Source organism: Fusarium fujikuroi, chromosome FFUJ_chr07 (assembly GCF_900079805.1).
Source record: "Fusarium fujikuroi IMI 58289 draft genome, chromosome FFUJ_chr07".
NCBI lineage: Eukaryota > Fungi > Ascomycota > Sordariomycetes > Hypocreales > Nectriaceae > Fusarium > Fusarium fujikuroi.
This window is the reverse complement of record NC_036628.1, coordinates 2793857-2816060: the sequence shown is the minus strand read 5'-3', so window position 1 is coordinate 2816060 and position 22204 is coordinate 2793857. Positions and strand designations below refer to the sequence as shown.

At 48.4% G+C, this 22204-nt stretch overlaps 9 protein-coding genes; 2 read left to right on the top strand and 7 right to left on the bottom strand.

The window, feature by feature from the left end:
• Positions 1-206: 206 nt before the first annotated feature.
• On the bottom strand, positions 207-1504 carry FFUJ_08250 (probable endochitinase class V precursor; the record flags this gene model as incomplete). XM_023581070.1 has 3 exons in its annotated part: positions 207-1254; positions 1304-1405; positions 1455-1504. The coding sequence occupies 3 exons, from the start codon at positions 1502-1504 to the stop codon at positions 207-209; spliced, it is 1200 nt and encodes a 399-aa protein (XP_023433736.1).
• Positions 1505-2240: 736 nt separating this feature from the next.
• Positions 2241-4175, bottom strand: FFUJ_08251 (related to allantoate permease; the record flags this gene model as incomplete). XM_023581069.1 has 5 exons in its annotated part: positions 2241-2737; positions 2785-3313; positions 3361-3420; positions 3467-3521; positions 3568-4175. 5 exons carry the CDS (start codon positions 4173-4175, stop codon positions 2241-2243), a joined length of 1749 nt encoding a protein of 582 aa, XP_023433735.1.
• A 4182-nt stretch (positions 4176-8357) lies between these two features.
• On the top strand, positions 8358-9767 carry FFUJ_08252 (alphaN-acetylglucosamine GNT1-like protein; the record flags this gene model as incomplete). XM_023581068.1 has 3 exons in its annotated part: positions 8358-9003; positions 9054-9646; positions 9699-9767. 3 exons carry the CDS (start codon positions 8358-8360, stop codon positions 9765-9767), a joined length of 1308 nt encoding a protein of 435 aa, XP_023433734.1.
• Positions 9768-10550: 783 nt separating this feature from the next.
• Positions 10551-11319, bottom strand: FFUJ_08253 (related to emopamil-binding protein; the record flags this gene model as incomplete). XM_023581067.1 has 2 exons in its annotated part: positions 10551-11022; positions 11096-11319. The coding sequence occupies 2 exons, from the start codon at positions 11317-11319 to the stop codon at positions 10551-10553; spliced, it is 696 nt and encodes a 231-aa protein (XP_023433733.1).
• Positions 11320-11762: 443 nt separating this feature from the next.
• Positions 11763-13397, bottom strand: FFUJ_08254 (uncharacterized protein; the record flags this gene model as incomplete). XM_023581066.1 has 2 exons in its annotated part: positions 11763-13305; positions 13360-13397. 2 exons carry the CDS (start codon positions 13395-13397, stop codon positions 11763-11765), a joined length of 1581 nt encoding a protein of 526 aa, XP_023433732.1.
• Positions 13398-14043: 646 nt separating this feature from the next.
• On the bottom strand, positions 14044-15108 carry FFUJ_08255 (uncharacterized protein; the record flags this gene model as incomplete). XM_023581065.1 has 2 exons in its annotated part: positions 14044-14437; positions 14492-15108. The coding sequence occupies 2 exons, from the start codon at positions 15106-15108 to the stop codon at positions 14044-14046; spliced, it is 1011 nt and encodes a 336-aa protein (XP_023433731.1).
• A 964-nt stretch (positions 15109-16072) lies between these two features.
• Positions 16073-19228, top strand: FFUJ_08256 (uncharacterized protein; the record flags this gene model as incomplete). Its single annotated transcript, XM_023581064.1, has 1 exon — positions 16073-19228. One exon carries the CDS (start codon positions 16073-16075, stop codon positions 19226-19228), a length of 3156 nt encoding a protein of 1051 aa, XP_023433730.1.
• Positions 19229-19795: 567 nt separating this feature from the next.
• FFUJ_08257 (uncharacterized protein) lies at positions 19796-20602 on the bottom strand (the record flags this gene model as incomplete). The annotated part of the gene is made up of 1 exon (XM_023581063.1): positions 19796-20602. The coding sequence occupies one exon, from the start codon at positions 20600-20602 to the stop codon at positions 19796-19798; it is 807 nt and encodes a 268-aa protein (XP_023433729.1).
• A 551-nt stretch (positions 20603-21153) lies between these two features.
• On the bottom strand, positions 21154-22016 carry FFUJ_08258 (uncharacterized protein; the record flags this gene model as incomplete). XM_023581062.1 has 2 exons in its annotated part: positions 21154-21693; positions 21744-22016. 2 exons carry the CDS (start codon positions 22014-22016, stop codon positions 21154-21156), a joined length of 813 nt encoding a protein of 270 aa, XP_023433728.1.
• Positions 22017-22204: the final 188 nt, after the last annotated feature.

Here is a 22204-nt window from a genome sequence, read left to right as displayed (position 1 = left end):
ATGATCTGTCCAGCATCGATTGATGAGGCATTATGAGATGAGGCATGCAAATATTCGGGAACTCAATATTGTGTTTTATCGATTCTTTCAGAGGCCGTGATTTATTCATACTGTTCATTTACTTATGTTATGTTGCTTCATGTAAGTGAGCGTTCAGTCAGCACCAACGCTCATCTTATTCCTTGACCCACCAAGTCCACTTCGCCTCAATTGTTCGGGAATCCATTTCGCAAGTTATCATACTTGGTCGCAGGATACTCAATGCAATTATCTTGCCTCATGAGCGCACCTTGTCCACCAAACCCATTCACAACAGTCGTGATCAAGCTCTGATCGCCTGTCTTGTCCGCACTGCTCTCCCACCACATTGCACCGCCGAGCTTCCACTTCTTGACATACTCGGCCTTGTCCCAGGCAACTCGCGGCGTGTCGTATGTGACCATGGTTCGTGTCTGGGGGTTGTAGCAGTAACTTGCGCAGCACGCTCTGTCCCCATACTCTGTAGCGCCCTCGAGGGGAAGTTTCTTGTAGTCGTGGACACCGGCCTCCCAGGTCCCTTCACCGGTGCCTTGGTAGGGTCGGCCTGGACCGTCGGTGTTCTGGAAAGCTCGACCGTAGAGGGGCATGCCAAGAACGATTTTCCCGGGGGATACGCCGCTGCGAACGTAGAAGTCTATGGCGGCGGATGTAGAGAAGGGTGTTGATTGGGGGTTGTCGGGAGATGGGTACAGATTCGCCTGGTGGCCAGCAACAGAGTCCCAAGATCCAGCATAATCGTAGGCCATGAGGTTCCAGAAATCAAGATATCGATCCATGCCACGGATGTCAAGTTTCTGGAAGTTTGTCGCGCCAGCGGGACAAGCAACGGTCAGTTCGAAATGATAAGGCTGGCTCAAAGTCTGGGCATAAGCGTCCATCTCACGTCGAACGGCACCCAGCAGCTCAACATAATCTCTAGCCTCATCTGCATTCTGAGGATACTCCCAATCAATGTCGATACCGTCAAATCCGAGGTTCTTGATAAGGTCAACGCAGCTCTTGGCGAAGGTATCGCGTCCTTGGGGTGTGCTGGCAGGAGCCTTGAAGTTGCTGCTGTAGGTCCATCCTCCTACACTGAGAAGAATCTTGAGGTTACGGTTGCGGCGCTTGAGGAGGTTCAGCTGCTTCATGCAGCCGTATAAATTGGTGCCTTGGTCATTCCAGGAGTCGCCGTCCCAGTGAATGTCGGTATCGGCCCATGAGTCGGTGAGATGGCTGATCATGTTAGCGGGGCTACATTGAGATGAGATTGGAGGTGACTTACACTTCGCCAGAGTCGCTTCGGACATTAGCGAATGAGTAGAGAACATGTGTGAGGTTCTCTACGGGGAGATCTTGAGGACGATGCTGTCGGGCATAAATGGCCCTGTTCTCATTAGCTGAGTTCAATGTCTTGGTGCAGGGTAGTTATATACCAGTTGACAAAGTAAGCGACGGTGCGGAAACCTTCAGGACCACCACCCATTTTGACTAAAGTAATAGAGGTAAAAGTACTTGATAAAAATATTGCGATCAAGGCAGTGAGAACAGAGGTTATAAGAAGGACACTTGACCAGGTACAATGCCCAGCTCGCTGTCTCTGTGGAATATCCGTGATGATGGAGGGGCACTAGGGGGGCTGAAGGTGGGGAATCACTTCAGCTTCAAAGAACAAGTGAATAATGAAGTGAACTGATGAGGTTTTGAGGATGTAGCAAACAAATAGTCAGATATAAGAAACGTGGAGGCATCCAAGTCTCTTACTCAGCAATTCACTGACCAGTTTCAGCTCTTCATGTCCAACTTCCAATCCATGTTTTTGCGTCGTCATCTGCGGCTTGACTTGGTTTGGGGCCAAGAGTGGCGGTGCTAAATCGTGGCAATGCTGCGGTGTACCTGGCTAGAGGTAAGAATTCGATGCCGAGCGACATAAATAATCCGGCGTTTGTAGACCAAGATACGGGTAAGTCTGACAGTTTATTTTTAGTACACCTCTTCAGCTTCCCCATCCTTTTTGCGCCCTGAAATCTGGGCAGCTGGGGTGGCTGCATGAGCTAGACAACGCACCAGGCGACGGGACTGAACGGCATTGGCAGCTTGGCGGATCAGTCTTTGAATAGCTCAAATTTGAATTGTCAAAGAAAGACGTAAGTTGTGATGCTGGATCTTTGTGCCTCTATTTGAAAAGTCGTAACCTCATTGAAAATTCCTGTGCCAGGGTATCAAAACACAAACAAGAAATCCTCGTTCTCCAAATCTGTGATATCACCAAAGCCTTTATCTTCATCCTTCCGATGCGTCCTGTCCCCTTCCAAATCTCCCGCCTCAGCAACCCTACCATCCTCGCCCTCTTCTGCTTCACGCAGCACCCCTCCACGCAATGATCTCTCCATGTGCTCTATTCTCTCTGCCTCTTCCGCCGTCTCCAGACTCCGGTCCACCAGCACAGCGCTTTTCCCGAGCGCGACTCGGCGTTGGCTGTGAAGGCGGTTCAATCGAGCGAGGTGCAGAGAGGTGAGTACCACGAGAGCGATGACGACGATGTAGAGTGCGAGGTTGGACCGAAGACCGCGGGTGTAGGCTGGTGCTTCGTCGGGGGAGTAGAGGAGAGGACCGACGATGTTGCCAGCTGAGGCGCTGATGAAGATGAGTGCTGATGTGGACTTGCGCTTTGTGTCGCCCGCTGTGTTTTGTGATGACCATGAGTAGATCAAGGGTGCTGAATACTGTTAGATGAAGTGTGATAAGAGATGGGAGAATACTTACTGATACCAGTGTATGTGCACAGACAGAAATAGCCCGCCAGCAAAACCCCTTTGTTCTCAAGATTATGCTCAAAGTGTAACATAACGGCACATCCAACGATGGGAGGTATACACAGCATAACAATAACCGGGCCCTTGAGCTTCCACTTCATGGCGATATAAGCACTCGCCGACACAGCGATGATGTGCGAAACCCCAACAGGTACATTGAACAACATCGTCTCAAACGGATCCGACACAAATGATTTGATGATAAGAGGCCCGAAAGTCGAGATACCATTTGAAGGTACGGAGATGCAAAAGATCATGGCAACCCAGCACCATGTCTTGAGGTCTTTTAAAGTCTCAACCACATGGGACATCCTCCATTCGCGAGACATGACACCCATCTGGTTGTTGCGAAGACGCTCGATTGCAATGATCTTGTCTTCGTCAGTGAGAAACTTGGCCTCGGTGGGTGAGTCGGGCATCCAGAAGAACATGACGAAGGATACTCCGACTGTGATGGCGCCGAAGAAGAGGAAGATGATCTACTGGCGTTAGTCTAGATATGTGTAACAGAGGTGGTTAGATGTACCTGATAGGGCTTCATCTTGGAATCAATACGTGCAAGTCCATAAGTAATGAGACTCCCAAGCTGTCAAATATTAGCTCAGACCATCAATCAAGAACATCGTACTCACCACCCACGTCAACCCATTCATACAGTACCACGATCCAATCCGCAGAGTCTGCTCTCTTCAAACCATCAGTACCATCTCACACCATCACTCATCAAACATACCTTCTCCTCCACCACATCTGCGTGATCGCAATAAAACTCGGTCCAATACTAGCCTCAAACGCACCCAGAAAGAACCTCGCCACCATCAACGTCTTGAAATTACTCGCCCAAGTCATGAGAACGAGCGTGACTCCCCAGGCCAGAACCATGGCACTCGTAAGTTTTCCGATGGGTAACTTGACCAATGCGAGTGCGAGAGGCGGTTGCATTATTAATTGCGCGAGATACACAATACTTCCGAGCCATGAGTACTGATCGCCTTCAAGGTTGGTGTCTTCGATAAGCCCGAATATTGAGGCATATGATAATGTTGCTTTGTCCAAGGCTTGGAGGAAGTACACTGAGAGCATGAGGGGCAGTAACGCAATGTCAATACGCCGTAAAATTCGCGCATCGTCAGCTGGCGAAATGGTGATCTGCTCATCTGGCGAACGGCCCATTTTGATGAGCAGCATAGCCGCTGCATCGCGATGATTCTCGGCTCTGGCCTCTTGTCCCTCCATGGTGTCGGTGTTGTTTTCCGGTTCATCGTTGTTTGGGAGGGGTTGGTACTCTCCGCGAGATGACATGGCGGCGGCATACGCCCGGTTGAAAAATCTTGACAACATGGTTGCTCCAACCCCAACGGGCGAGTCGTTTTGTTGACAAAAGGTTGTTCTGTTTATTTGGGTTTCTTATCGCTGGGTATCGTGTAAGATGGTTTGGTGGAACGACGAGTGACGTCGGTGTGGCTGTGGCTTGGGGAGTGTGGCCCCTGCAGGGTCTGCAGGTTATGGCGTGCTGGACCCTGTAATTCGGACCAACTACGAAAGGCGTGTGCTGATTAGTAGGAACCATTGGTCAAATTGACGCGCTCCCAGGAGCAGTAGGGGAAAGAAAACTCAGGACCTGGACCCTAAGCGATAAAAATATTTAGGTAAATCTAGCCTAAACTTAAGGCACTCTTTGCTAAATTTAGGATATCTTTTGCTGAGTTTATTTTGACACCGTATATCAAGGTCTGATGTTTTCTTGCTTCCATGGCTCAGACCCATTCAAGCGAATCAGTTTATGTACGGGGTAGAATCTTATCATCCACGGATAGATTGAAGTGTTCATTTATATCCAGCTGGCTGACTGGCAACTGAAACCCTGACCCTCAGATTCCGATAAGGCACATTTGATGTCCTAAATCGGAAGAGTTCATCCAGTGGGCTGATTACGCCGTCTCGAAGGCAATGTGTTTTTCTGGCAATTTGATTTGACATAGATATGTTATGTACCTTGTCGAAATCTGACGGATATATGATCCCATCTGACCAGCTGGGCCCCAAATGCGATAGAACGGAGGAACCAAGCATGCCACTCGCATCTCCCTACTGACCCTGGTTCTTGGCCGTTATAAGCTTTGGCCTCTAGCTTGATGAACAGATTGAATGTGGCATATATCCAACGTATGGCATGCTGTGAAAGCGTGCATCAGCGCAATAGTATGCACGTACATGGCGCATAAAATCGATAGATGGAAGATCTGATGTGAGCTAAACCAGATGTCGAAATGGCCTGGTGTAAAGCGCTCAGGGATTCGGAACTGCAATGCTAGGTCAGCGATGGCTCTTCAGGGGAAGGGAGATCAAGATGTTCGTACTGCATAAAGGCAGCAGCCTCCTCCATACAGAATAAGTTCGACAAGGTACCGTCTCATGCCCGAGTACTCAAGCATATAGTCTAGTCTATAGACCCGTACGCCATGCAACAAGGAGATAAAAGCTGACGCACCGAGTGTAACGTAAGCGCCGACCCTGACCTTCCGCCATCTCAGCGTCCTGAACTTGGGGATGGAGATCAGAGCCGTTGTGGCAGATCAGCAAAGAATAACCTAAAGACCTAGTTAGCATCCTCTTTCACCTCTCAAAGCCGAGGGCGTCTCTTAGTGGTCAGGGTAGCAAACAATAGTCCAGTGAATCTTCTGCAGGAATGGCTCGCAGTTGAAGATATAGTAAATCCCAGGGATGAAAGTGCCAACGGTCATAATGACGATCCCTAGTAAATCTATCTGGTGCCAGAATTGTTCTACCTCATGTGAATGACTTCCGATAAGATGATATATAGCGCTGAAGATCAGGCAGCTTTTGGCTGAATAGAAGAAGATACTGAATATGATGAAATCGGTTCTTATAACGTCAATATACTATAGCCTATACATAGTTCGGAGAATAGTGACCGTAAAGAGTGGCAGTAATATAGCGCCGATTAAATGGGTATACATATTGTAGGTCTTATTATGCAAGAAAGTGAGACTTTTGATAACTTGTAAATAGTCTGCTTCCAATAGGCGATAGATAGCGAGGATCTACTTGTTGTCTCGCCGCCACTCGGGAATATCGTGCCACGTAACGGTGCGTGTTGTGGGTGATGGATTGGCCATGGGCTGCGTTGCGCCGTTAGAGTTCTTAGGGTACGAGCGACATTGTTTAGTAGTATTTGACCCGGTCATGATCACTGCGCGCAGTTCTTACGGGTTGCTCTGAATCCTCTTCTGATCTGCGGAGTGATTCCGTTAATGTAGTGATGGTACTGGAGGAGGACGAGGCTCGGGGCCTTGGGAATCGATCAAGGAGAGGAGTGACAGAAGGCAGCTAGGCGGAATTCGATCATGTTGCAAGAGACTGAGCGCCTCGGCACCCTACGGCACTGCACGGAGATGGTTGGCTTCTTTAAGGCCAAACTTGGCCATGCTGCTATGGTTTGCGTGGACGCTAACCGCATTGCAACTTTCGAGGGAAGCTGGGTCTTGGAAATGACACCTCTGACCCCAGATAATGGCAGCTCTCAAAAGAAACGTGGAACCTTGAGATCCGAACGTCCTTTTGCTGTTTCCGAACTATGAAGTAGAACTGAGCCGGAACTGAGTGGAGGGATTCAAGCACTCCAATCTAACCACTGATAAAGTTATCGATGGAAGGTAGGAGAGCTCATGTGAAGAGATATGAGAGTTTTCTCCAAAGATTGGTGACCCCTTTGGGAGTGGGAAATACCACGGATTTCATGGTACCAAAATAAAGCAGGGGCTCTTCTTCGATCAAAGATCGGAGGTATCAAAGGACGCTGATTCAGGAAGATAAGGTAATTCTAGTCAAGACCAGCAACATAATCGAGGAAATCCTCATATGTGTTCGCGTTGGAGAGCAAGAGGACTTCTCGGGGTTCTGGAAAACTAATCTAGACTCCCAATAAATCTCATCAAAATTTAACTCAAATATTTCATCACTTAGGAGGGAGGTCATACGATTCGGTTCCTTACCTCACTTAGGGCAAGTGAAATTACACCCATAGTGTCGAGGTTGGGGCATCAAGTGCAGGTTCTGGTCTTACTGACTTACAAACGGACTATGAGAACCGAAATTGGACATGGAGGTTGAGAAGACGACAAAGAAGCCGAGATAGCATTGCGAGATAAGAGGAGATTGTAGGCGTCTGATCAAGTAGAGGGTAATTTGCCCACTGTTCACATCCCCTCACTTCTAATCATGCTCGGCCATCAACTTCAATGGTGACCTTGAACTAAACGCATCCCAAACATTACTACCTGGCTTCTCTTCAATTTAGATCCTCAATCTCCACCCAATTACATCATTCTCAAAATCCTGCTTGTGAATTACTCCCGTCCAAGTCTATGATATACCCCCTGAGGGCATTTGAATGATGTGAGGGCTTCTTGCTAGAGCAGCTTCAGCGTCGCCCATCCTAAACTTCACTCGCACTCAAGAAAAGTCAGAAGTGACAAGGTAAAGCTACGTCCTTCAACCCTACAGAGTCACGTTTCCCGTAGGATCAGACCAAGCCAACTTCCAAATTATCGACTTACACTGACTTTAGTGACAAGAATGCCACCTACCTTTCCAAAGCAATAATCACTCCTGAAGGACTTGGGAATTCCGTTGTAGTTATGGGACATCGAATGCTAGTCGTTTGTACCTCAGTGCGATTCATGGTTGGAGTGTTCCACGAGTGACTGAGCATACAGTGGGTGCGAAGTCAGGAGATCGTTGAGGTTATCGTGAGAACATATAATGTAGAGCTATAGAAGACAAAAGTTTGCCATTAGAAGGAATGAGGGTAAAGTGCTTTGTGATATATGAGAAAAACCTATTGCAGATGCCGGAGATCAATTGAGCGCCTTCGTATCATCCCAGAAAATGAGCAGAATGCGACGCACCCAAACGTACTCCTACATAATCTTGAGGGAGACTGTCTAGGGTAGGCAAAAACCTCAAGATCTTGACCATAAGCGACAAAAATATTTAGATAAATCTAATCTAAGCTTAGGGGAGACTCTACTCAGTTTAGATTAGTATTATCTTTCAAAGTCTTGAGTTTTTCTCCTTGTTGAGTATGAATCCAGACCCCTTTCTAAGTATCTGGAATGAAGTATGGCGCTATCGAGTCCCTTTTCTGGGGCCTCCCTTTCGTTCGTTTCTGTTGGCGTTCTGAGACATGCGAAGATTTGACATGGTGCCCAATACGATAAACCACATCAATTAAATAGTTCATGTCTCTAAATACCATTGATCGACAGAAAGGATGTTGATTAGTTGACTGTGAGACATGGTTTCACATCAGCCTTGCAAAGGGTTGTGTTCATCAAACCTAATCCCTTGATACTTGGCTTTTGCCTCCCTTGCCTCGAGTCCCTATTTCCTATCCACGACGGCAAAAATGGCATGATCTCAATTGTTCTTCTTTTCTAAGCTGCCGCAAGATAAATTTCTAGGATCTAATCGTGCGTGTTGCGGAGTTAGGTATACAAGATGGGTGTAGCCTCAACGCTCATGTCGCGATTCTGCAGGATCTTACCACCAGTTACCATCATTACGATATGCTTCTACTTCCTCATCAAGCTCTCCCTCGTTTCCAACGCAGCTGTACCGGATCCTGAGAGATGGAAGAATCACGCCTTGGATTTTGTTGAAGAAGACGAAGAAGGTTACACTCCCACGTTCGAGACGACTGCCATACCAACACCTCTCCAAACCTCGGCAGCACATATCGAAGATCTTGAGAATAAGGGAGATATTGGAGACTTTGCTGATGACGATGAGTTTCTTCCATTTGTTAATATTGAGGACGATGGGGATTGGGATGAGGAAGATCTCCAGGAAATGAGTGGTGGGAAGTATGAGAATGAGACCGTTGATGATGGGGGCGACTGGTCTAGATTCGCTTACATCCAGTATGTCACGAACGAGGACTACCTTTGCAACTCAGTCATGATATTTGAGGCGTTGCATCGGTTGGGAAGCAAGGCGGACAGACTCTTGATGTATCCACAGGAGATGCTTGACCCAGAGGCCGAGTACTCAAGCTCGCATGGTGGAAAGCTTCTAATCAGGGCAAGGGATGAGTATAATGTCACTCTTCAACCCATTGAGATTCAACACCGCGATGGACAAGACGGTACGTCCATCACAATGTCCAGCTTCACGTTGTTATCTGACCCTTCTTAGAAACCTGGGCCGATTCGTTCACCAAGCTCCTCGCCTTCAACCAAACCCAATACGAGCGCGTCCTCTCCCTCGACTCAGACAGCACAGTCCTCCAACACATGGACGAACTCTTCGAACTCCCCCCTTGTCCCGTCGCCATGCCCCGCGCATACTGGCTCTACAATGACAACCCACCCAAGAAGATCCTCTCCTCCCAGCTCATGCTGATCCAACCTGACGAAGTTGAATTCGAGCGCATCGTCCAAAAGATGAACAGCATCGGACCAAACGACTACGACATGGAGATCGTTAACAGTTTATACCTCGACAGCGCCCTCATCTTACCTCACAGGAAGTACGATATGCTCACGGCAGAGTTTAGAGCCAAGGATCATTCAGCATACCTTGGTAGCGAGAGAGAACAGTGGGATCCTAATGCCGTGCTGAACGAGGCCAAGTTTGTGCATTTTTCTGACTGGCCTGTGCCGAAGCCGTGGATTAATGATCCTGAGGTGAGATTGCAGAACCAGCCAGATTGTGCTACGAACGAGACGACTTGTGCGGAGAGGGAGATCTGGAATGGGCTTTATACAGATTTTAGAGATAACAGAGAGGTAAGTTCAATGCTTTTGGATTTCATGAACTGGGTTTGCTGACAAGTTGCAGAGAGTTTGTGAGTCGTTTGGAACACAAAAATGGATACACTGGAAGAGAATGGCGAAGAGGAATATGTGACGGTTCATGTACACGTAGGGATATCATGGGATGATTAGTGTTTAAGGTGATAAAGGAATAAAGTGAGTATCATGAATGGCACTGACAGTTTACAATTGATCTTCATGAGTGGTGCTGGTCATGATGGCACCGTGCGCGAACACACAAGTGCGAGGACCAAGTAGAAGCATGATTTTCCCCAACAAGGGCAAGAAGAATAACATAACTAAATCTCTCCGCAAGAACAACAGTCAAAGCACCTTGATCATGAGTTAGGTGGGTTTCAATATGCTTGTTGCTGATACCAGAGACGGACAGTTCCCCAGCGCTCGTCAGGCAGCTGGTAGACTTGTTGAAACGCATCGTGAGCCTGGCTTTCCGAATCTATGGTGAAAGTGAGGCCAGAGTGAGCATGCACTACGGCCTTCTCAGGTTCGGTCTTGGACTCCTCCTCGTAGAGAAGACGGAAGCGTAAGGATGGTATTATCTGGTCGGTAAAGCTTCTGGTGAACATCTCGACAGACCACCGTGGGTCAGAGAGTGTTGGTGTTAAAAGTGGCAGTTGGGAGAAGGGAGCTAGGTAGAAGTGAATGTAATTTGCTCTAATCAGGGTTAAGGAAGAGATTTGATCATAATTTATTCGTTGGTATGCCACCTTTAACTAATCTCTGTTAGATCGAGAAGGGAGAAAGGATTTAATTGATTATGTTGAAGTGAAAAGGAGCGACTTTTACTACTGCTACTTGATCCACCGCAGCTCAGTATCAAGTTGTTCGTCCCCTTCCTCCTTCATCACCACCCCATTTACATCCCCTTCTTCACCCTCTCAACCTCCTGAACCTTCGCAAAAGCCCTCTTCGTCTGGACAACACTGTGAACCACACAAACAGTCGGAATAACAATCCAGATCGCATTACAGAAAACATAATACATGTAAAAGTAAAACTGCTCCGGGCGACAGTACACAACGCTATGAACAATCTCGTTGAAGTAGCAAGTACCAAAGTACAGCACATCGCCGTAGAGTTGTCCGACGCTAATGATAAGCTGGATCGGGTGTCGCAGAGGATGTTGCTTGACGATACTCCACGCGCAAAAGAACGACATGGGACCCCAGAGGAAGGCGGTTATGGCTTCCATGGGGACGAGGAAGGAATCTTGGGTGAGGTAGCGCGAGTCTGAGAGGGAGTATTCTTTCCAGAGCTGGGCGAAGAGGAATTGTCGATTGGAGATGTCGAGGAAGTTGACGACGTAGTAACCTGGTCTATTAGCACCACTACAAACCCGATATTAGAGGACGGGATTACATACCCTCAAAGAACAAATGGATACAACCGCAAAGGGCAAACCATAGTGTCATGAACATCTCTGTCTTTGATAACTTTCGACGAGATTGTTGGATCAGCGACAGAGTCACTCCGAGAATGGCACTTGCGCCGACAACGAAGGATGCTACGAGGGCGCGGGAGGATAGTGTGTTGGCGGCATATTGAGGAAGGGCTGCGTTCAATGGCCAGAACGGATGAAGGGGGATTTTGGCTGTTGCGTTGACGCTTTCGACGAGAGTGTCCATTGTGTCTGTATCTGTTGCGCAAGAAGTCAAGTCAGAGTGGGAGTTGAGGTGAGTTTGTTGTTGTTTGTAAGACGAAGCTGAGTACGCCTCTTTTAAATACTCCAATCATCTACAGCCTGAAATTCAGGACACAAGCCATTCACCACAGCCTTACTCGTTCCCTCCACCCAAACATCTTACACCGTTTTACAGTGGAGGCTTGGCACATCGGAAACTCCAGATCCGCCATCGAACCATTTCCATCCCCACGACAGAAGGATTATCTACAAACTCTCCCATTGGCCAATCTTGAATGAATACCGGGAAAAATAAATGGAAAGCGGGAATCTCGGGGTCCGTTTGGTGATCTTACATATTCGTTGTGACTTCAGATGCGAATACGAACGCGTCACTCGAATACGAAAATGTCGATACGCTGTTGTGATTACTACTGGCTCTTCCTCTTACCCAAACACCACAGTCTCGGATTTCACTTCTCCAAAATTCCCGATATCATCGCCTGAACTCATTATAAGCGATAACTCGACCCTCTTCTCAACCGCATCAACCATCACCAACGTCTCCCTCATTCTCATCATCTCAGGAACCCTCTCTATACCCGCCCAACTCGTCCGCGCAGGAATATCCTCCGTCTCCGCCCACGCCTCCCAAGGAACATCCTCCATCGCTTCCAAAGGCGAAGCCAAATCGCTAGCAAAGTACTTCTGTCCTTCAATCTCCATTATTCGTTGGCCCACTGCTGCTGCACCATCGCTGTGCCACATTCCCTCTTGTCGCTTGATCTTGTAGAGAAAACTAATCGCGCGACGACGTAGCCAGGGATGTCGGCAGCGCTGGGCGACCATGAAGGCGGGCACGATGAAGCCTGATTCTAGGGAGAGGGGGGATTGGACTTGGGAGGGTGGTGCGTTGGACCACAGTGTTTCTGCGAGTGTGAGGATGCGTTCGTAATGGCCGAGGAATCTGTCCCATCGTGTTTCTGGGCCGAAAGCGCCTCCGGATAGGAACATGCGTATCATTGTGTGGTACAGCCTGATGGACACGGCGCCTGTTTCATCGTGCGGATTCGGATGCTTCTTCTCGAACTGGGCCATCTTGTGTTCCCACAAGCTAAGGTCCTCCATTGTAAGATGCAGCATCTCAAGGTCTTTCGCAGCACCCTCTTCATCTCCTGGGTCCGTCGTCTCAGACAACATCATAAGTCTTCTCATCATTCCAAACAACGCCGTCCCAGCTTGTCCATAGCTCTCTATCTCCGCGGTTTTCATGTGCTCATCAATCCACACCGTTCTCGGCGCAAGCTTATAAGGATACGGCGCTGATGAATCAGAGAATGTCATGGCCATCAAGTCCAACCGCGTCAATATCTCTGCAGCACCTGACGTCTCGGAGCCATGGCCTGCTTGACTTAGCAGCCGATGACCAGCGATGATGTGAACTTGACTTTCAGACCATCGACCCATCATGTTTGTTACTGATAAAAGCGCAAGACTCAATGCGAGCAGTTGTGTTGGATCCTTTACAGCTCGCGCGCACGTTATAGCGCGTCCATAGTTCTCATTTGCCTGCGACCATAGTTTTTCACCGCTGTGATACCCACGGCCTTGCCAGAAAAGCTCATGTCGTTGATGCAGTGCACCAAGCGCAAGTGTTGCGTGCCATACGGCTGGTTCAGAATGCGCAAGCTGTAGCAACTCCCTCGTCCAGAACTGCGACGGTATAAATGATGCAGTCGACGGCGCTGTTAATGTACGAAACACATCGAACAGCGTAAGATTCGTCGGCGACGCTGAACGACTTCTATCTCGTGGGTACTGCGAAAGAGCCTGTGAGATTGGTCCAATTACTGACATCTGCCGAGCTGCCTCTGCAAGCTGACGTCGTGTAACCGTCGAGTCCTCAGGGAGATACCCATCGCATTGTCGTTTAGAACTTGTACATCTTTGACACGAGGGTTTTGCCAAGTCGCATTTCACACGACGAATGCTGGCCCCATTAGTCTAGTCAATTCCTTAGACTTCACGAAACACCAACACTTACCGACATGTAATGCACCCATTTCCTGCTTTTCTTGGCATAGTTCTAGTTATAGGCTCAAATTATTGAAGAGATTGAGATTACATGCTGGGCTGACGCATTTGTATATTTGATCATCAGCACAGCCACCCATCGCCGTGAAGTGGGCTTTGGACCAGGATCTGGCACATTGACTCACTGTTATGCGTCGTCATATTTAAGGCTATGCTGTGGCTCTTTAAGCATAAGTGCATTGTGAAGGTTTCAATGTAACGCTTTGGACTTGGAATCCTTGCTCCAAGGACTGGAAATAGGCTTAGCAAGGAACATTTTTAAATTAATTTCAAACAGCTTAATTGTTATGATTACTAAAGATAAAGCCCCAAATGTCCTCTCGTTTCCTTGAACTAGCAGTGATCTACAGTACAGATTGGTTCAGCCCTACCCGTCCGTCTAAAGCAGGGATCAAGATGAGGAGGATATGTGCCGTGCAAACTCACGAAATTTTGTACCGCCTCGTGGATCCAAGCTGCTACCCTGATTTGACTAGAGGAATCAATAAGAGTGATATTAGATCTTTACTTTTTGCCATATCAATTAGAGCTGCAGAACAGTAAGAAAAGTTTCCACAAGGCATTTCGCATCTCATAAGTGTCTAGGGTATCTTGCTATCGTCGCGTAATGTTTTCTCCACAAACCAAGAGACTGTTACGGGTTGAAAGCCTTATAAACTTGCAAAGCCCCCTCAATAGACTGTACCAGTCCGAAGAGTACTGTTAAAACAAAAACAAGAATTGCGACCCAAAACGTATACCACTGAACCCCATTCCTTCGATCGTGCCACCATTGCCGAAGAGTACGTGGCCGAGACTCATCAAACACTTGTTTCAATATAACCAAACGATCATGCCAATAAGTGAAATTCTCAATTTGCCGTTCATCTGCATCTAGTTGCCCAATCTCGATCAGCCGAGTATCGAGGCCGCGCAAGGATGCCTGTGTTTGATACCAAGCTCGTGTGTCCCCATCCCACTTGGGAAATAGTAGAGCCATGGTATTCAGGGTCTCTTCGATGAACTCTTGTGAAAAGAGCGTTGTGTCGCTGTGAGCTGCGTCAAAACCACGGATGTCCCCATCTAAGCCCGCTGTAACTCACCTTTGTTGACGCTTCAAGAAGGAAGCGTGATGAAATACTGCCACTGCCTGATCGTCTTTCAGAAGGCGGAGATGGTCAGCGAGGTTGTTTGTCCAGACGACTTCTATGCCCGCTATCTTGCCCAGATTGTTGGCGTTGAATATCTTCTCAAGCTTCACTTTACTATGCCCAAGGACCGGCTTGCTTTCGAACCGCTCTGTGACCCAATGCTTCAGACTGCCTTTTGCCCACTCTATTTGTCTAGACCCCGAATAGGCAAAAGGAAGGTTGCCAAATTCGACCATGAGCAATATGCGTGCTGCAAGATCAATGGAGTGGCTACAGCAGGCATCGCTATCAGGAAGACTGCAGGATAGTAACAGCTGCTGGTGTATCTCTTCGCGTGTGCGGGAAGTTCTCAATAGCTGAACGATCCTCATGATGTCTGCATGGGTTGCTAGAGGCGTACGGCTCCCGCCCTCGTGAAGCGCAATCAGTTCACACTGTCTGATGTAGTACGTGAAATAGAAATTGAGACCAGACTCGACTTCTGAACGTGGGGTATCCCATAAAGCAGCGGCTATCGCCTGCTTGGCCGGGCCAGAGAGAGCAGTACGGATAAGTGTTCGGTCGAGCATAGTTACGAGGCTGGATGATCGCTTGCGTTCTTACTGCGTGGGGGCTGTATTTATGGACTTATCACTCGCTGAGGCTGAGTCAGGTATGCCAAATTTGCTGGAATACCTTACTGTACTTTGTGAGAATCGCCCGGTCCTCGATGGTGCACGCCCGCTGCATCATGCTGGACTCAGGTAGTCGATGCATACCTAGTGGGCCGTCTGGAGGCGATGCATTCAGCACGAGCTTGAACACCACTACCAAGACGCAATAAAGAAGCCAATCAAAAGCAGTAGAGCCTGACAACTGATTTCAATTCAGCCTCAAGCCCACAATCGTACAGGGCCTGGCTCACCTTGACGAAGCCCAGGTGATAGGGTGAGCGATCTCCGGCATGGTTCGCCCTCCACCAAATCGCGCGACTGGCTACCTACTTACCTAAGTACCTACTTGTTGTACAAGATATAAGCCCTGTTGCCTTAGGCCCCTAGTGTAGGTGCCCTACATTTTGCAGATCTTTGTCCCAGCGGCTCTGTTCAACACTACGAATCTAGGAACGATTGTTGTACATTTGTAGGTAGGTAGTGCGTTATGGAAACCCCAAATAACTCGGCGGGATGTTATCGACAATAAGCAAAGTTGCTGCATTTTCGTACCTATATCAGTGTCTTATTGCCATGATTCTAGGCTTGGGGTCGAGGCCTCCGAATGTTTGCTGCACCGCCACTGCATGTTGAGAGGTACAGGCCTATAGGATCGAGTCAATCGCATCACCCTTGAAAGAGGCGTCTTAACTCTTGGTCCTGCAGCATCTCCAAACTACACACCACAGCAACTTGAATGATATGCGGGGTAAGATCAGATGGCATTACTAAAGTCAGACGCAGGCCCTGTTCCTGCTGAGGTTGTCTAGCTGGCTCTGCCATAGAATCATTTATCCGCCCTCTTCATTTTCTCACTATTTTCTGTCGCAAATGATGCAAGATGCCACTCCCTAGAATCCTGAGGCTACAAGATGACAAATGGGAAAACCCTGAAGACTCTATAGGTACTTTCATTGGATATTTGAGTGGCGGCCGGTATCGCTGTTGGGAGGCAGCTGGTCCGGCTCGTCAGGCGTTTAGGGAACTGAGCCCAGACATCAAAGATTTCCTTGAGACTTCTAGCATCCCCCCTACTGATATCGTGTCATGGTCGATGTATATGATCGGGCATAACGAAAGGAACGCAGCACCCAAGGTTTTGATTTGCTCCACGGATGCGAAGGCGCGCAAGAAGATCAGGCAACTTATCAAAGAGAGTAAGATCATGGACAAATACCCTGGCATAGGACTTGGGGACGTTTCAGCACTACCCGATCGCCCTATCATTCGAGAACTGTCCCGAGAGGCTATTGAGGCTCTCCTCCCTTTTGGTTGTGATATCGATGGAGCGGTTCTGGCTGACGGATCAGAACCTGCGTTGGGAAAGCGAATATTCGTCGTCAATCCACACGACTTCTCCTTACGCCCAGTAACAGCTGGCCCGATAGTCTTACAAGATGGCCGATGCTACCAGCTGACTGTTGCACACGCATTCCGACATACCAGAGAGGCAGACCATTCATCCGGCCAGCAGATGATTGAAGATGATTGCGATTTTGATGGCATGAGTGACGACGAAAGAGATGATGAAAGCCAGTACGACGAGATTACAAGCAAAGGAAGTGCCACACCAGGAGAGATTGATTCCGACAAAGCATCATTCGAGGCCAGCCTCGACGCTTTTCCTGGCGAGAGGCTTTCGAGTTCCCGATCCGAAAGCCCTTCAAGTGACCACTTGGGTAGTCGACACGATTCACGGCTGAGTGTCGACCCCCCAGAGGAGAATCCGCGTTTCGGTGAAATTGATGTATCTCACCTTCAATATTTCGGAAAATTGGTCTTGAGCTCCCTAACAGGAAGTAATCCCTCGCTGGACTACGCTCTAGTTGAGACCTCAAGGATGCCAGAAACCGTTAAGAAGATCACAGCCTCTATGGTCTCGAGTATTGGGGAGATAGGGTCACATGACATTAGTATTGTTGCTACGACATGGCCATATTACCGAGTCCAAGGGCAACTTACCGCCACACCATCCTACATTCGCCTTCCTGAACATTGTACCTTTCAAGAAGTCTACCCCGTGCGACTGGGTAAACTTTTACAAGACGGTGATTGCGGCACCGCAGTATTTAGTAAAGACGATAATCGTTTTTATGGTCACATCGTTGCCGGTAGCCCTGGGACTAGCTTCGCATACGTTGTTCCAGCGGGCGAAATCTCTAGAGATGTTCAGGCTCGCCTTGGCTTCGGCCTCATCTCGACGTCGCAGCAAGAGGGACAACGACAACACTCAGAGGATGATTTACGGCTCAGTAGAGAATTATACACTGGCTTAACGAACTCCGGCGTAACGTCGATCAAAAACCTTGGTGCCTCGGAGCCACAGGGTTGTTGGCTTCCTGAGTCCAACATCGAGGTCCAACAGTGGCCCCAGCCATCCCAAAACAACTTCGTCACCTCTCATTCACTTACTGAACATGGACGCCAGAGTGCATTGGGTGCCCAAAGAGAGCCGTCTTCTGTTCAGACAACTGGTGCTTCCACTCTGACCGCTTCCACTGTAGTCCCAGTCAATGAGCGGCTACAGAGATCTAGAGGCGCATTGCCATCCTTCTATCAACTCCCAACTGTACCCGATCGCAAGACAAGATACCACGACAATGGAAAACATGACAAGAAAAGGCCCGCAGACTCACTGCCCCCTCAAGACTGGCCAACTCGTTCATCTGCTTCATCTGGACCTCAAACACGAAGCAGACACACAGGACCAACTACTTCGCCAGGGCAGCAGTTCGGTTGGTCCCGGATTGACACAGATACTTCTTCTGCTTTAGATCAACTGCCCAAGCACCAAAAGAGTGATTCAACAGACAATAGCAGATACCTACTACCAATACGAAAGAGATCTGGACATAGGCATTCCACTTCACGCAGGTCGCTAGCTTCTGTCAGCACGGTCCAGCCAGCTACGAGTCTCTCACCACAAATACATGGGTTTCCACTCCAGACTCGTGACATTCCGTCTCCGCCTTCTCATGGCGACTCTGGCTCGTCAAGTACACAATGGACTGAGGCAGCAGGTAGTATTGCACGCAGATCAGTCCTACCCGAGGATTTTGAGGGCGCTTGCGAAACCTGTGTCTTCTGGCTGCTTGCGCCGGAGAAATTCTCATCACCCGAGTGGCAAGCATGTCGCGGCCGCAAAGACGAAATATCCCACATCATCACACATATAACCGATCACCATGGGCTCATTCGTGGACGTGATCCGCTGCATTCAGCTCGCAAATACTTAGCAAGCTGCCAGAGCTCTAACCCATTTGTGAAGGCGAAAAGGAACTGTGAGAAGTGCAGTTCGTTATCTAAATGGAATGATAGAGACTTTGCGGACCCTACACACCATGGTGTTGTTCTTTGTTTGCGTTGCTGGCGCAAGTTTGACAAGAAAGGAATGAAAGAGCATATGGCTGGACCTTTATGCGACTACAACGCGGAACAGCCAAAGACCCAGAAACTGTGGATTTTATATACAGCATTTTGCTCGGGAACTCAGCTGCCTAGCAAGCCTCCAAAATACAGAGCGCCGCGCAAATCGCCTCATCGACCCTCTCCGCGAGCCATGAGCCAATATCAACAGCAGTCGGGTCACCGTCATACGGTAGCGCTAGTCGGCAATCTAGAAGCAACAATATCCCCTTCTGGTACAAGACTCTCACTGCCACGATTGCAGCCTGGTTCTTCACTGGCCCCATCTACCGCTGAAGAGTCAACGGAGGGTTTGCATTCGGCCAACCTGGATGCATCGATGCACTTCTGGGACAAAGTCAACGACTTGGACGTTGATATGAGCCGGTGGGACTTCTTAGGGAGTCAGCCCGACCTTCAGACCACAAGTGCATCGATGCATCCAATTTGGCCGAATGCAAACCCTCCGTTGACTCTTCAACTCACGGATCGACACCAGAAATTGGAGCCCGAAGGCAGGATATGGCCCCTTCAGATGGCTGCTATTGAGAGCGACTCGGAGTGTAGAAGTACTGACGAGAAAGATATGTGACGAGGTGGCCCCAAAGCATCCATGATCTTTCCTTTATTTCTTGCTTGCGGGAGAATATGCTTTATCATAGGATCTTGAGTCCCGCTTGTATGATGTGTTTCTGGACTTTTGCCTGGCTGTGATGGGCTAGACAGGCACAATCATTACTGTATTGTACTAACTCATTGACTGAGCTAGGCTAATGGCGTATTATGAGGCGAATTATTTCGGATATCGACATTTTGTACATTTTGTATTCTGTAGTCTGGCTCGTGCCAAAAGGAGCCAGAGTTAAATGATATTTCCTTGAGATACATTCTCATAGTTAGGAGATGAAAAACTTAGTTTCCATTGCAATAACCACTGTATTCTTTATACTCTCTCAATCAGAATTATACTTTTAGCTAGATAGTTACATTTACTACATCCTTGTTACTGACTACGGGTCTGTTCACTGCAAGAACCCCCTTTTCTATATCTTTACTTCACTTGTCAGTTTTCACTAGGGGACAGTCTCCTGCATACAGTCACACAACGCACAAAGTCAAGATTCAATGCAATTCGTCATTCATCAATGGGTATCAAGTTCTATAATTCACTCTCCTTCTCTCTCTTCTTCGCCCTCAAAACAGCCGCGTGCTGCTTCGTATGAAACTTCACGTCGTCCGGATACAGCGGATTCCACACAGTATTGCACACCTTGCACTCCGAAAACGCTGCTTGCGACGATAAGTTCAGTGTCGTTTGTACAATTGGTGTTTTTGCCTTTCCCCTCTTTCCTGGTTTTATATCGTTTGTGCTCGGTTCTCTGTTGAGAGAGCTCTCCCGAGCTGGGCGAGTTGACTTTGCTCTAGAGTCTTCGGCCTCTGTGTCTTCGCCTTGTGTATCATCTCCTGTGTTGTTGCCGTCGTCTAATAATGGTGTTGATGTACCGCGGAAGCGTAATAAACGTGGTTTCTTTCGGGGTTCTGTCCTTGAGGGTTGTGGTGGTGAGGATTGGGGTGTTGATTCGAGTTGAGGCTCGTCGCTCTTTGGACTGGAGGTAACTGTGGATGACGGAGGTACAGGTTTGAAGAAGTTCAAGATTGATCCCTTCTTGACTGGCTCGGTAGTGGGTTTGTTCGTTGTTGTTGATTCGGGTGCATTCTTCGCCTCTTCCGTGACCTTCGCCAAAGGCGCCGTGTCTGTGCCTTTGGATGATGTCTCAGAATTTGTTACTTCTGCTGACACCCTTCGTTTCTTGGTGTTTGGCTCCTTCGGCGAGTCGTCTCGAATGCTTCGTTTGCCATATGTTCGTAATGGTTTGACCCGCGATCGCGGTACCGATGGCGCTGGGCTCGCACACCTGATTGAGTCAGTACATTTACAATCTCGCAAGAAAAGTTCAGGAGTCATACATTCTGGGGGTTTGCGCTTCAATTAACTGTCATGCTGCCCAATATCAACCAAAATCCGTGTTGCTGTCGCGTAGGTGATGCACGTAAACTAGTCACACTGTAATGCCGTATAAGCGTTGGGTGAGCAGAGAAGGTTATGTAAAATTAATATGAGGAAAAAGAGAACGGAAGAATGAAAGAAAGAAGTTAACTAAATGAACAATGGATGAACTCTTGACCTCGAAGTTGAGGTGTGCCGAGGAGAGAAAACAATTAAAGTGATAGAAGCCCCACTGGACTGGGAAGACGCGTTGAGACGCGTCTGGCGCGCAGTCACATGGGACCTGAGCCATGATATCACTACCATCATGGCTGCTAGCCGGTGGCCGTGCTTTTGCTCGAAATCATCATCATGATGTTAACTGACCAGGTAAGAATATGGCCATGTTAAATTTGTCGATTGCTGTGAACGAAGTTTGATATTGATGCGCATATCGCACTGCCATTTGTGAAGCTGGCGTCCTCATTCTCGTCTAATTAAATATTATGGTATTATGGTATATGCTGAGATCATGTCTCGATCTTCGCTTCTGTCTTTCGTTTTCTCACTCCATCTTCCGTCCTATCCTTCTCCTTGATCAAAACACTCTTCTCATCCTCATCCCTCCCCAACACCCAGCTCTCAACAACCTCCCTAACCTCCTTAACCTTCCCATGCTTCTTCCTCCCCTGGTCCATCTTCCAAATATACGCATTATACACCACAACCTCCGCTATAGCAACAAGTATACTCCCCCCCATCGTCAGAAACATGCGTGCCGGCAAACTCCACCACCGAGCTGTAACCCACAAAGTTCCCGCGACGCCGGCGATGCTGACGAGGAAGTTGATGATCAGCGTGACTTGCTTGTGCACTTCTTCCATCGCCATGTCGTCGTCGCCGAGGTCTGACGCTGATGTTGGGCGGTTTGCGGCGGCGAAGGAGGCGGCGCTGGAGGGGAAGTGGTCTTTGAAGGTTTCGTGTTGGGGAGGGGGGTTTATCATTCGTTCGTAGCTGCGGGCTTCTTCTTCGCGGCGGAGACGGGCCATTAGGGCTTTGTATTCGGGGGACTACGTTGTCAGTGTGTGGAAAAAAGAAAAAGAGATCTGGGATGGCTTACGGGTTCGGGCTTGGGAGGCGGAGGGGGGATGTAGACGGATGCGCCGCCGAGGAGTTGTTCGAGGGTGAAGTTTGAGTTGCCTTGAGCTTTCAGTTGCTTCCACAGATCGACTATTTGGCCATGAGATATGGGTTTTCCAAGTTTCGGATCGTCTAAAGTAGGTTCTTTGGTGGGTGGTTGTGATTTTTGTTCCTCTGTTTCGTCGTGATCTTCGATTTGTGGTGTTTCTGCAGCTTCGACAATCGACAACGCCTCCAGAATGGAGGACGTCATTGTGAGTAACACCATATTGTTCTGTAGCACTTCCTATGCAAATTATTGTCTTCGAAAACCCAGTACAAGCTCAACAGTGGTGAAGTGGTCGTAAACTGTCGTTGATGTCAAATTGAAACGTATCAAAGGCCAAAGCTTGAACCACAGGCATCTACTATTTCCAGGCCAGTTCCGTAGCGATTCATCCG